Source organism: Manacus vitellinus, unplaced genomic scaffold (genome assembly GCF_001715985.3).
Source record: "Manacus vitellinus isolate BGI_N305 unplaced genomic scaffold, ASM171598v3 scaffold_50_pilon, whole genome shotgun sequence".
Classification (NCBI taxonomy): Eukaryota; Metazoa; Chordata; class Aves; order Passeriformes; family Pipridae; genus Manacus; species Manacus vitellinus.
In genome coordinates, this window is record NW_021940612.1 from 2,871,390 (window position 1) to 2,884,998 (window position 13,609).

At 38.4% G+C, this 13,609-nt stretch overlaps 1 protein-coding gene across 3 annotated transcripts in view; it reads left to right on the forward strand.

The window, feature by feature from the left end:
* The first annotated feature begins 316 nt into the window (after nt 1–316).
* The window catches only part of PSAT1 (phosphoserine aminotransferase 1), a 55,930-nt gene continuing 42,637 nt past the window's right edge, over nt 317–13,609 (forward strand). For 2 of the 3 annotated variants that reach the window (XM_029962905.1, XM_018080993.2), the window contains exons 1-7: nt 317–440; nt 2,573–2,633; nt 3,819–3,888; nt 5,009–5,214; nt 6,635–6,807; nt 8,175–8,344; nt 11,832–11,960. In XM_029962905.1, coding sequence (XP_029818765.1) covers nt 381–440; nt 2,573–2,633; nt 3,819–3,888; nt 5,009–5,214; nt 6,635–6,807; nt 8,175–8,344; nt 11,832–11,960 — 869 coding nt within the window. In that variant the 5' untranslated portion in view covers nt 317–380. Of the gene's footprint in view, nt 445–2,572; nt 2,634–3,818; nt 3,889–5,008; nt 5,215–6,634; nt 6,808–8,174; nt 8,345–11,831; nt 11,961–13,609 lie in introns of all 3 variants that reach the window. The other variant, XM_018080994.2, reaches the window with a different exon arrangement.

Here is a 13,609-nt window from a genome sequence, read left to right on the forward strand (position 1 = left end):
AAGCACAAGTAAAGTTACTGTAGGACATGCTGTTACAGTAGTTAATTGGGGGGGGGACGGGACGGGACGTGCGCCTGCCTGCATGTCTACCCACTGACGGCTGCGTTTGCACTGGCACCTCACCAAGGTTCACTAAGATTTCCCAAATGCCAGGGGGGTAGTAAAGGCAGATCAACCCCCGTCACGGCGATCGCAGCACTAGCTGCCCGCTCCCCGCCCGTGGGCTGCGCTCGCCCCGCCCGGTCCCACCGCCTCGCCGCGGCCGCGCTGCCAATGGGCGGCCGGGACAGGGGCGGACCCGCCGGGCTCCCGGCGGCGGGGGTTTATATCGGCCTACCCGCGGGACCGCCTGGGTCGGCGCCGACACCATTCCCGGGACGATGGACGGCGGGAGGCAGGTGGCGAACTTCGGGGCCGGGCCGGCGAAGCTGCCGCGCTCCGTGAGTAAGGGCCGGGCTGGGGCACGGCGCGGGTGGGTGTCCTCGTCCTCACGGCTTCCCTGCGGGCGCCGGCTGCGAAGCAAGGGCTGGGGAAGCTCGAGTAAATAGTCATTAAAAGAGTTAAGCCGCACAGCGCCGAAACCTCCTTTCTTCTCCCTTCCCCACCCAACGCACTGCCATGTTAAGCTCGCAGTTTTGGAAGCGAGCCCTAGTGTGGTTTTTGGGTTGCTCTCTGAGTTGTTTTTTTCCAAACCAGATGGCATCAAGGGCATTTCGTTAGTTTTGGGATGGGATGTAGGTACTCAGTGCAGAAGGGTAGCTGTGTAGAGTATTCCATGAATCGTCTTTATTTAAGGAATTATAGTGAGTGTAGCGTAGACTCAACCTTCTGGAAAGTTGCATCAGCAGCCGTGGATTATCCAGTGGGATATGGAGAGAGGGTGGTTTTTTCCAAATTGCACGCATCTGACTTTCAACTAAAGGTTATGTACTGCGGAATTATTTTTTTTTCTTGGTTCTTTTCTTAGTTCCCTTCGTAGGGGAAGGGAATATATGTGTTATTTCTTTAAAGGTTTTCTTTAGGCAAATGAATTTGCTGCAGAGCAGCTTTCTTGATTTTTTGTTTGTTTGTTCCCTCTCCCTCCACTCTCCTTTCCCCTCTTTCTTTTTTCTCTCGGAAATGTCCTTTGTAGGTGAGGTTGCCAAGAAATTTGTTGTTCTGTCTTGAATCCTTAGTTTCCAAAAAGGGTTCTCAATGGGACTGCTGTAGTACCCAGGTCTCTGACAGACTATTGAAAACTGGATTTAGGGTTTGAGTAGGTCATTGCTGAACTCTATATTATTAATCTGTTTTCTTCTCTTGAAGTGCAGTGTTCTTACGTGGACTACTCTATCATCTCGCTTGTTTCTCTTTGGTTGCGATTCAGGTGAAGTACTCAGACTCACTGAAGCATGGAGGTGGATGGAGCAATTTGTGGCCATTGTAAGACGTGTTGTTGATGTCTGCATGGGCAGATTGTCTGATAAATATTACTAGCAGAACTGGATTTTATCAAGCAGTTCTAGTAGTCTGTGCGCTCCCTTTCATTTTTCCCCCCTTTTCTGGCATGGATAAATTTGATTGTGGAACATGGTATTTAAAACTTCATAATCTCTAAAATAAAAAGCAGCACAGTTGTTTTCAGTTGACCTCTTGCTGACCAGCTGTTACAGTTTACAGACCATGCAGATACCTTGTCAGCAAGGTAGATCTCTTGTTCCTGAACCTGTCCAGAGTGTGCAGTTTCTTGTTAGATCCTGGGGTGCATTCATGTGGCATTTGCTTTGCTGACTGTTCTGCTGGGGGTCCCTCTTCTCCCACTTCCTTTAGGAAAGCCAAGAGTGTTCTGGCTCTCATACGAGAATTTACTGAAATCAGAAGCTGCAGATCCAGTGGCCAGAATCTCATTCTACTTTGTTAATATTCAAGAGCTATTGGAGAAGACAGAAAAAAATGTAAGGCTGAAGCAGAAGATTACTTGGCTAGGACTTATAGGAGTGACCTGTTTTTTTTGGTTGTGTCAAAATTTTGTTTCATTTCTTTCTTAACTTTCAATAACATAGAAAAGGCTCATCCTCAAAAAGTGTGGAACTTCATTCTGTAAAACCAGTCATTGTCCTGTTGGCTTGGTTTAAGATATTCAATTCCCCAAGCTGACCTTTTTCTTTATGTTTTCTTCAATACCTTGTTTGTTCTATTTACACAAGTCAGGTGAAAGATCACAGATGCAGAGGTGGGTATGGGTATTTAGGACGCTTGCTTAGAAAGAGTTTGTATGAAAACATTAGGTATTTTGTAAAGCTTAAGATTTTAAGAGTTCCATTTGACTTCTAGAAATCATTCTGAAATCTGGAAATGTAATAACTTAAAACATGGTCTCCACAACAAGCATATGATTTAAGTTGGCTATCTTATGAAAACCTTTCATCTGCTAGATAGAATGAAATTATGGTGACTATACTTCTGTTAGTCTCACTTGACAAGTGTCAGGTTATTGCAGTGTAGAGGAGCTGGCATAGGCATGATGCATCAGCAACTCCAGATAGTTGAAAAATCCCTTAATTTATTTCTGGATTTTTTTTTCTTTCGTTAGGTATTATTAGAAGCACAGAAAGATTTGGTGGACTACAAAGGGCTTGGTATAAGTGTTCTTGGTAAGACTTAAAAAATTCTACACTTTTCAGAATTTCGTTGTTTATCAGAATTGTTTAATAAGACTTTTTGATCTTAGTATTTTAACTCCTTTTCTAATACCTTATTCTGGTAGCATGTATGTCCAGAGATCACTGTTTCATGGGCTATTTCCACCATTCATTAGAGGATACTGAAATGATACATAGCCTGATGTTTAGTGATTCAAAACAAAGGACTAGAGACAAAAGATAACAAATCATATGTCAAACATTAGTACTTTCGGGTCTTTGGAATAGATGTGTGTATATATATATATATATATTTATATATATATAGGCAGTTTATAAAAAAAGGATTTTGCATATCTATGAAAGACTATGTACGTATACACACGTACTGTATACAGATGTTCTGTATACGTGTGTCTGTATATATGTGTATAGATACCATATATAGTACCTTACATACTGGATGGCAAAATGCTTTACATACATTTGATGTATAGCATCCTTCCCATTAAGAAGGTAGTATTGTCTTGCCATGAGGAGGAGATGTCTTCTGTGCCATATAGGTAGCTGACTGGCTTTTCAGCCCCAGCTGCACAAAAGATTTATGCAACAAGATGGTCAGCACTTTACTAGTCCTATCAAACTGTTTAGTTGCTAAGAGTAAAATGTGCAGCTGCGCAGTTTGGATTAATGTTTAAATTGTATGCCTACACATGGAAGGCAGCCTATGGATTTAATAAGAGGGATTAGTATTAAGTGTCCTTAATGTTTAATTACCATTACTGTATGAAGAAGCCTTTCTAAAAATAATAGAACAAAACAAACTCCTGTACCTTATTATATACTTGCTACAACATTATTAGCAGAGAAGATTCTTAGAGTGAGGAAAAATTAAACCTTTCTAGGGAGTAATTTTTTTTTCCCTGCAAACGTAGTTGCTCTTGGGAGCAGTAGGGTCATGTGTGTCCAAATGGACAGGATTTGCCTGTATCTGGACAAGACTGCAGATATAAGTCTTCTCTGGGTATTTAGAAAGGGTCGGAAAAAAAAAAGAAGTAGAAGTGGGAACTGGGAATGACAACCTTCAGGCATTTTGGGTCAGTAGTGTAAAAGGTTTAAAGCTTAACAGAATTTTTAAATAAAATTCATGTATTACCATCCTGTTTCATGCTTTTTTTATTTTCTGTTCCATCAAAGAAATGAGCCATCGTTCCTCAGATTTCACAAAAATTTTAAATACAACTGAAAATCTCATGCGTGAATTGCTGTAAGTGAAATACTTTCTGCTTATTTTTATTTTATGGTTGTTCTAGTTACATCAATAATGTGGAGACCTTTCCATGAAAGCACCTGTTTGGTTGTTTTTCCATGCATAGGTACTGTGTATGATAGAGTCATAATCTCGGGGAGGACATTGATCTTCTGTTCGTCTGATACTTATATTTTTGAATTTGACAAAGAGCTCCTAATAAGTTAAGATGTTTTTTATATGACTACTGCACACTGACAAGTTGACTACATTTTGAAATGTGGATTTTTGTCACCTCTATAGAATTCATGACGGACATGCCCTTAAAGGAATAAATGCAAACAATAGAAATCAGTTCTCTAGTGGTATAGGGGTGATGTCTGCATTGCTTGTAAGTCCAGTTTTATTAACATAAGCTCTATGGATGTGTGTTAGAATCGCTGATCAAGAGCTCTTTTCCTATGTGTAGTATGACACATTTTTTTTACAGTTTGAATTATAATATATATTATAAATATATAATGGATTAGAATTACTATTCTCATAGTAGTTAATAATGTTGGTGATTTACATCAGTGCTTGACCCTCAGTCACAGCCAGAACTGTCAACAGAGGGATTTTAATGAATAATTTGAGCAAGTAATTTTGTGACTGTATGAGCAACACTTGCTCTGCACGTGTAATTTTCTATACCGTTGCACTTCCAAACTGAAGGGTCTCAAAGTGGAATTCTACTGTGAGCACTTTGGTGTGAAGTCCTTAGCCTGACAGAAAAGCCATGAAGATAGCAATAGACAAAATTAAAAGTCAGCTTTAATTCTGATGGAATGTCATTCGAGTTTCTATGTACTATGATAGTACAGCTACTTGGGAATGAATTCGTTTAATGCAGTCCCCAGGGGTGGGGAAGGAAAGCTCTTCAGAAAATTTATATCACTGAAATGTATAGCATTATTCTTAAATATTTGTTACTCAAGACCAGTGCTGAGGTAAGTTAATGGAATTGGGTCTAACATCCTGGCAAAGAGTCTTCGAAAATTACAGCGTTCTTCCTCAGTTGCTGTTAAATGCATAGTATTGAGTAATATGCATCCTGTGTCTTCTGGGAATAATAGAAATGGTTATTTCTTTTATGCAGAAATATACCAGACAACTACAAAGTTCTTTTCCTTCAAGGAGGTGGATCTGCTCAGTTCAGTGCAGTCCCACTTAACCTTATCGGTTTAAAGGAGGGAAGACAGGCAGATTATGTGGTTACTGGAGGTTGGTCAGCAAAAGCTGCTAAAGAAGCGGAGAAATATGCTAAAGTGAATATCATTCATCCGAAACTGGGAGCCTATACAAGTAAGTTGATGATTGCATCCATCTATGTGAATGCTTAGCCTTTAGTCTTGCTCTAAAAATGGATCTAACTTAGCTATTGGGCTGTTAAATGTTAACTAGAGTTGACTGCCCAGCACTCAAAAGATTGTCTGCCACATCTCTCAGCATTCATCACTGGGAGATCTGTTAAATGACTTAACAGTCTCCACCAGAAAAAAGATTGCGAAATGAGGCTGAGCAGATTCCAGAAAATAAGTGGCAAGAAGCAAGTGTCTAAGTAGAGAAGTGGTCTGGGTTGTCTCAGTTTCTTTAAACATTTCACTGAGTTCTTAAGCTATTCACAGGGATATTGTGAGGTGTTTCAGTTTCATATGCAATCGGTAGTGAGATTGCTCTAAAATTTAGAACCATGTCTGGGATTTTAACCCTCTTGAGCCAATATATGGGAGACCTGAATTCTATTGCCTACTTGTAAGGATTCCTAAATACTTCTCTTTCCCGGCCCTGTATCACTGAATATACATAAATAATTCTTGGAGCAGGAACGCATGAGTTCTAGTTTCTGTTACTGCTAGTTTTGCTCACTTTTCTTCCCTCTGGTCCAAATTATAGCATTTGAATGGGGAAGATTGGCAAAAAGAAAGACCAAGAATATCCCCGTGTGAGTTAGTATATTAAGTGGTGATTAGGACACTAACTTGGAAAATAAGTTTATATTCTCTGAGGCACAGGAAGGAATGGAACCTACAACTTTCCAGTCTGGGGGAGCGTATTCACTATTTGGTAGCTGTAGATAAGGGGAGAGGCAGTAAATAATCTTCCCCTCCCCCAGCTCTGTCTCCCCTCAGGAGGAGGAGAAAAGAAAGGAAGAGCAATTGGAGAAAAGAGAGGAAGAGCAATTATTTGTTCTATGCAAAACCTGTTCTGTGCTGTCAGGACATGCCTGTATGTTGCCTGTTGACATAGGAAATCTTTACAGTTTTGTAAATCAGTTGCAAAGCTTAAAATGGGAGGAAGGTAGATAACTTTGTGTTTGTTCAGCTTGGGTGAGACTGAAATGCTTCTGGGTTTGCACAGAAACACGGCTTTAGAGAACTTTGACAGTGAGAATTTGGATGCTTCAGTGGTTCCAAAGGCAGCAAGAGGATTCTTGAACCCGCTGCCTGAATTGCTGTTTTGGCCCCCTAGGACCGTAGTTTATAGTCTGGAATTGTAAACTTGATGAAAACTGTTTGAGGAATAAGGGGTGAAAATAAAAAGGTTTTGCAAGATTAATGATGGCTCACCAGATACACTGTCTTCCTGATAACAACATAATTAATGCTTTATACTGCAAAACTGCTCTGCATTTGCACTTAGGTTCCATGTTCAAGTAAAATTGCATGCCAAGAAAATTACTTGTCTCCAACTGATCTCTGGGTTTCTTTTTTGTCTGTCTCAGACATTCCTGACCCAAGCACTTGGAATCTTAATCCAGATGCATCTTACATCTATTATTGTGCTAATGAAACTGTCCATGGTGTGGAGTTTGACTTTGTACCTGATGTCAAAGGAGCAGTCTTGGTTTGTGATATGTCATCAAACTTCCTGTCCAGACCTGTGGATGTTTCCAAGGTAAAGTATTGGACACAGTGGCCACAAAAAACATTTTCAAACTTGAATGCATATAATTAAGCACTTAGAAATGTCTGGATGGCCAGAGATGCTGAGTGGTGAAATTAAGGATGTTTCATTAATTGAATATCTGATTACGGATAGAAGTGTCGAATTTGAGATTTCCGTGTCTATCTGTTTTCCTTATTTTTTCATGAAAACTTACTAAACTATGTTAAAATTTTTCGTGTTAATAGCTGCCCAAGATTATTTGTCTACTTGGAGGTCTTCACTGTGTACTATCATAGTACAGAGAAACTTGAATGACATTCTGACATTGTCATTGTCAGAATTAAAGCTGACTTAATTTTGTCTATTGCTATCTTCATGGCTTTTCTGTCAGGCTAAGGACTTCACACCAAAGTGCTCACAGTAGAATTCCACTTTGAGACCCTTCAGTTTGAAAGTGCAATGGTACAGTAAATTACACGTGCAGAGCAAACGTTGCTCATACAGTCACAAAATTACTTGCTCAAATTATTCATTAAAATCCCTCTGTTGACAGTTCTGGCTGTGACTGAGGGTCAAACACTGATGTAAATCACCAACATATGAGAATAGTAATTCTAATCCATTATATATTTATAATATATATTATAATTCAAACTGTAAAAAATATCATCTGAATCATATTTAGTCTGTAGATAGTATATATATAGGCTATACAGGGTACTGTGAATCAGGTTTTTTAATCTTGCCTCTTATATGAGAAATCTGTAACCCCTTTTAAGTTCCCAAAGCTTCCTGTGCTGCATAATTTTGGTGTCTGCTTCACAGATAATACAGAGGCAGAACATAGTACTTGCCTATGTTTGTAAAATGTGTTTGAGTAGAAGTGTTACTGACTAGTGAAGTAGCATGTTTGACATTTCTTATCTGTGTGTAGCAAAAAGGAGTAATTTTTAGTGCATTTATCATGGCCTTTCCTGATCTTTCTCTTTGAGCAGGTGGATTTTATGATGCCTGCTCTGAAATACCAGATGGGTTGAAAATACTGTGAACTGTGTCTGAATTTATTTTTAGTAAATTTGCTCAGAGTAGTGTGAAATTTGGGCAGGCTTCCTTGAGAATTATTTGTGGTTATTAAATAAACATTTAGCAAATTGTTGTGAAACTTGTGATTATCTTCCTCAGTTGAATAGCTGTTAAGTGCACTTTGAAATCAGAACTTCTCCTAACTCTTCTTTTGACCTACAACTTGCTCATTTTCAACACATTCTCTGGTATGTTCAGCTGAGTAGTATGCCTGTTGTGTAACGATACTGGTGTTTTACTCAGTTGTAAGTGAATGCATGTAGCAAGTCTTTCTTTTCTTCTTCCTTTTAAAGTTTGGTGTGATTTTTGCTGGTGCTCAGAAAAATGTTGGCTGTGCTGGAGTTACTGTTGTAATAGTACGTGAGGACTTGCTGGGATTTGCACTGAAGGAATGCCCTATTGTACTGGATTACAAAACACAGGCAGCGAATAGCTCTTTGTATAACACTCCACCATGCTACAGGTAAGTCACCGTGCTATGTGCTTTCCCTTATTCAGAAAACTGTTGCACTGCCATCTGCTGCTCTTACCTAGAAAAGCTTCCAAAGTTGAGTATTTGCTCTCAAGTCACTGATATGTTGGAGTCTTTCACGTGACTCCTGTGAAATCGTGGGGTGTCCAGCCATGTGACTGTAGTAGCGTTTGGGTTGCATAGTGCAACTCAGCCACAAAGGGCGTGGTCTTTTTCAAACTAAATATTATATATCGTAACTCCACTGTATAAGTTTAAGGATGCAGCTCTGATTTACAAGAACACAGCTCTGGTCAATTCAGTGGTGATACTTTGATCATTGCAAATAGGTAATTTGGCACTTAGACTTTCTTCTTGGACACTAAGTACAGTTTCCTCCTCAGGTTATTCTCAGCATTTGAAACTCCAGATACCTATTGATTTTCTTTAATAACAATATTTACTATTTTCCAGTAAAGTTTTAAATAATATAAAGTATCACGAAACTACATATTCACAAGTGTTGGTTTTGAAATGAAACTGTAGAAGAATTTTTTTAGAAGGCAGTTTAGTTGTTGCTTTGCTTTATTCTCTAGTACAATTTTCTGTATTTCTTTGACTACTGTCTCAGTGTTTGACTTGGTATCCAAAAATAAAATTGATCTAGCTTCCTAATCATTGCTAACAATCAAGATCATGAAATTTTCATGTATACAAGAAGCAGAACAGACTACACCTTGCTTTTTTAAAATCGCTGTCTCCTGGTTTCTGATTGATAGCTAGTGAAAAGATGCTTTGCTACCGGAATATTTAGATTTTGAACCAGTATACCTTCCCATTCTTAATCGGAAGAATTTTTATACCAGAGTCCACTGAAATGATTAAAAGAAAAAAAATTCAATCCAGGTATCCTTTTTTCCCCTTGCTTTTTAAAAATAACTTTGAAAATAACAATTTCTACTTTTCAAGATAAGATTTCCTTTTCATTCACATAATCTGATAAGGCAGCGTTTAGTCTCAGCTTTAACATCTTGTTCATGCATACCAGAATTTGCAAAGTTAGGCTGCCTAATGATTTCCAACAGATATTAAATGAACTGTATAGGCCTAAAGCTCAGTGATTCTTGTGTGTAAGGCCTATAACTTAATGCCATTGCTTACTTGAATTCAGTAAAATTTGAGATGATACTGATTTTATCTCTGAATCTGCTGATTGTCACTGCAGAGTGTATTATTGCAATGACATAGGGGCAGTTGTCCTTATCAGAAGAACAGTGTATCTTGTGAGCATTTGTTTATTGCAGATTTTACAGTGCAGAATTTGTTTTCCCCAGTCATATGTGTACTGTAGAATGTGTAGTACTGTAGTGATGTATTCTTACTGGCAACCTATCTGCCCTACTGGCTGGGTACACCCAGCATTCTTAGGGCTGCTGTTAAGAATTAACTATACAATGTTTCCAGATTTTTGTCTTCTGAATGTAGCTTTGTAACATAGACAGTATGTATGTCTTTTTTTTTTCCCAGTGACCAATGAAGCCACTGTTTCATGATCGATTATTTGCCAAGTCACACGTACTGTTTTTGGACACTGTATACTTGAAAATGCCAGCTTTTAAATCCAGCCATTCATGTTTTCCAAGTACGAAGCTATTTCCATTTGAAAAACTGAAGTTCTACTTAGTTGCAGCACTTGAACGCAGTGTTGTTCCTCTGTTTGAATAGCAAAACAAAATTCTGCAGCTTTATTTTAGCCACTGCAAAGAACTTATGAAAAGAAAGTGCTGCTTTAGGTATAACTCAGTATCTGTCAGTAACCTTAACAGGGTAGTGAGAGGTTAAGGGAGCAGAAAATAAAGTTAAACCAACAGTCTTTCTCGTTTCTGATCACTGTCTTGCCAGATTTCACTTCATGCTACAGACCCACACTGGAGTACATTCCAGAATCCAGAATGTAATGGACTGAAATGTTGGCAGGATGTGCATCTGTTTGGCTTGGCTCTAACTGTCCGTTCCAGTTTAAGGAACTGGCAAAGCTTCTTAGTTCTCTTTTTCTCTACTCTTTTCCTTTCACTTGCTAATGATTTGCTGGCAAACAGGCATGAAATATTAAATGAATTTGCAAAAGCTGCTTCAGCAGGATGTTATAAATTAAGGTGATGCTGATGGCTTTAAACTCATGGTGCTACAGAGTTGACTCTATGACCCTGATCTGTTTAGCTAAAATTGGCAATGAATTTGCTATAAAAATCTCGTTTCCAAGCTCTGGAATGCATTTTGCATTTAAAATTGTTCCAGAAACATTATTTTCACTGACATAAAAGAAGGATAAAAGATTTCATCTGGCCCAGCTTTGTGAATGACTGTAGGACTGACTTCTTGGAGATAACTTGTCCAAGAAGTTTTGCTCAAGGAAGTGAGGACAAGAGGTGATTGTGGCCCTGTATATTTGGCAAGGGTGTAGGCTATACTTCACTTAAATCCTTTATACTGGGGTACTTGACAGCATGCTGTTATAAATGTGGCAGGATTGTGCTCTCAGAGCTCTAAGGTGCTTATAAAAGGCAGTCTGTAACCTTGATTAGTCTGCAGCTTTTCTACAGTGTTCAAAGATTTGGTACTGTCATCCTCTTAGAAATTAAAAGCAACAAAATTAAAACAGCCTTCTGCTAGATAGGTGTTAGGGAAACTTGTAGGGTAATGTTCTCTGAGCACTCCCTTGGAATCTATAATGAAGGAATTAATAAGAACAAACTTGCTGGAAATAGGCCATAAAAACTTGTGAGCACGTTTTTATGTAAATTGTTGTAGTCTTCATTTGCGAAGCCCAGCCATGATGATGATGATGATGTAGTCGTGGGAAATGCCTGAACTTGAACAAGCTGAGTTTTGTAGGAAAAGCACAAAGGCAAAAGGTCTCAAGGATTTTTTATGTTGCACTTAGTAACTAGCTTTGAAATACTTGGTCCCAAGCCATGTCATGCCAGTAGGCTTCCAGATCTCTACTTAGAACTTGAATGATAATGAATAATTAACTGTATTACACCATTATTTGTTTTGCCAAACTTCACAGTTCATGTCGGCGAAAGGTCTTTTTAGACAAAAATGGGATTAAAGTTTTTATTTTTAACATTTGTGAAAATGTGGTTAAATTTCTGGCATTATTAATGCACATGCATTTGAGATTAACCCCACTGTATTTTTGCTAGAGCAGCTGCCCAGGGTGAATGCTATTAACTTCTATGCTAAATCTGGTTCCTTCTAGGACCTGACAGGCAGTTGTGTAGTCAATGAATTGGCAGTCCTTGCAGCATGTTTAGGGATGTCCTTGGGAGTGCTGCATGGCTGCAGGAAACCTGTAGGACATGTCCTTCTGTGCTACGAAAGATTAACTTTGATCCAGCAGACTTGTTGCTGAAACATTTTGCAAACTATTAGACAAGACTTTTTTTTTTTCTGTTTAAATATCTCACTGAAGAATTTTCTTTTCCTTTTGCAGTATTTATATCATGGGATTGGTACTGGAATGGATAAAGAATAATGGTGGAGCTGCAGCTATGGATAAACTTAGTTTAATCAAATCACGAATGATTTATGATATTATAGACAAATCTAATGGATTTTATGTGTAAGTTGCTATGCTTTTCCTTTTGGTTTCGATATTTGTTACAGAGCCAAACATATTCATAACTTTCAAGAGTTTGATTGCAGTGTATTTTTCAAGTCACCATTTTTGAGGACTCCCACAGAAATTATTTGTGCAAGCCATTTACTTGGTAACTGTCCAAGGCCGACTTTCATTCCGGTAGGAAGTTACTCCAAATTATCCTGTACAGATCAATATTGAAGTATACTGAAAACATATTCTAAATTTAATAAAATGCAGGAGCCTAGGAGAAGAGTATACTACACACAGATAGGCAGATTCTGGTTTGTATGCTTACTGAATTTCTTGGGGAAATACAGAACAAAACAGAGAAAGTGACCTGTAAGAAAGAAATTGTAGAGACGACTTTTGCATTGTATTCTCCCTACCACCTCTTTCAGTAGTCAAAAAATCTGCTTTTTCTCTGTCAAGCAGTGCATTTTTATTTGCTAATCATGCTAAGTACTGAAATGCTTTCTGAAATAAAAGATCAGACCTCAAAATGGAATAAATTTTCTTTATGTGCTTTATGTACTGTTTGTTTTCTTCAGTTATTTTGATGGCTTTCCAAAGCAGATTTAACCTTCTGATTTTTACATATTGTTGTAAGGTATTTTTTAGCTCACAGGACCTATGTATAGTTAAAAGCTGAACTTGTAATAATTTTAATATTCACCAAGCACAACCTAGTAATTGAGTATGAAAATGCAAAATATTTTCCTTCACTTTCAGTATAAAAGCAACAGTTTGGGGACCTAACTAATTTTCAAGTCCAAGTTAGGATAGGGCAAATTAAATTTGGATTTTAGATTAAAGCTGGTTGCAGTCTTAATTGGCAGGGATAAGGTTTCATCATAATATGTAGTACATTGGGATTGTGATCCTACTCCAACAAAATCTGGAGGGCTTTTCATAAATCTCAGAAAGGAAATAAAGCCTTGAGAAAAACATTTTGTGACAAACAGAAATCTGTTTCTGGCAAGTTGGTCTGTAAGGCAGTGAGTGGGAAATGCAATGCAGATGGGATGGTAAATAAGTCAGCTGGGAAAGCAGAACAAGCTTCGCTGACTGAGCTGTAATGCATCTTCTGGAGCAATACAGTTAAGATTGTGAATTTTTTTATTGTATCTATGACTAAAAGGAAGACTTAATCTGAAGATGCCTTCCCAGCTGTAATGTGCCACCTAATCTGTGGAATGCTTCCCTGGGTAAGCAGTGTGGCAAGCCATTTAGCAAATGGAGCCTTTCTTCCACGAAGTGCTATGTGCCATTAGCAGTTTGCTTTCCAGAGTGTGTGCACCGAGTTACATCAGATTGTCTGATAGCAACTGGATATTCTAAAAACTATAGCATGGCTATAGTAATTCAGGCATGGGAATGCTTTTAAGCATAGGCCTTTTCGAAGAGTGTTTTTGTGGTTGAGCCTGAAGCAGAAAATTTGAATAGGCAGGTATTATGATGAATTTTTTTTTTTTGTTTTGGAGACATATGGACAAAGGAACAAGGGAGAAACTAAGAAGAATGATACCCTTTCTTTGCCAAATAGAATAATAATAGGTATGAAATATACATGTAGTTTATGAGAACTTATTCCTAATGAATGCCTGCAAGAATTTACATCACAGCCTGAG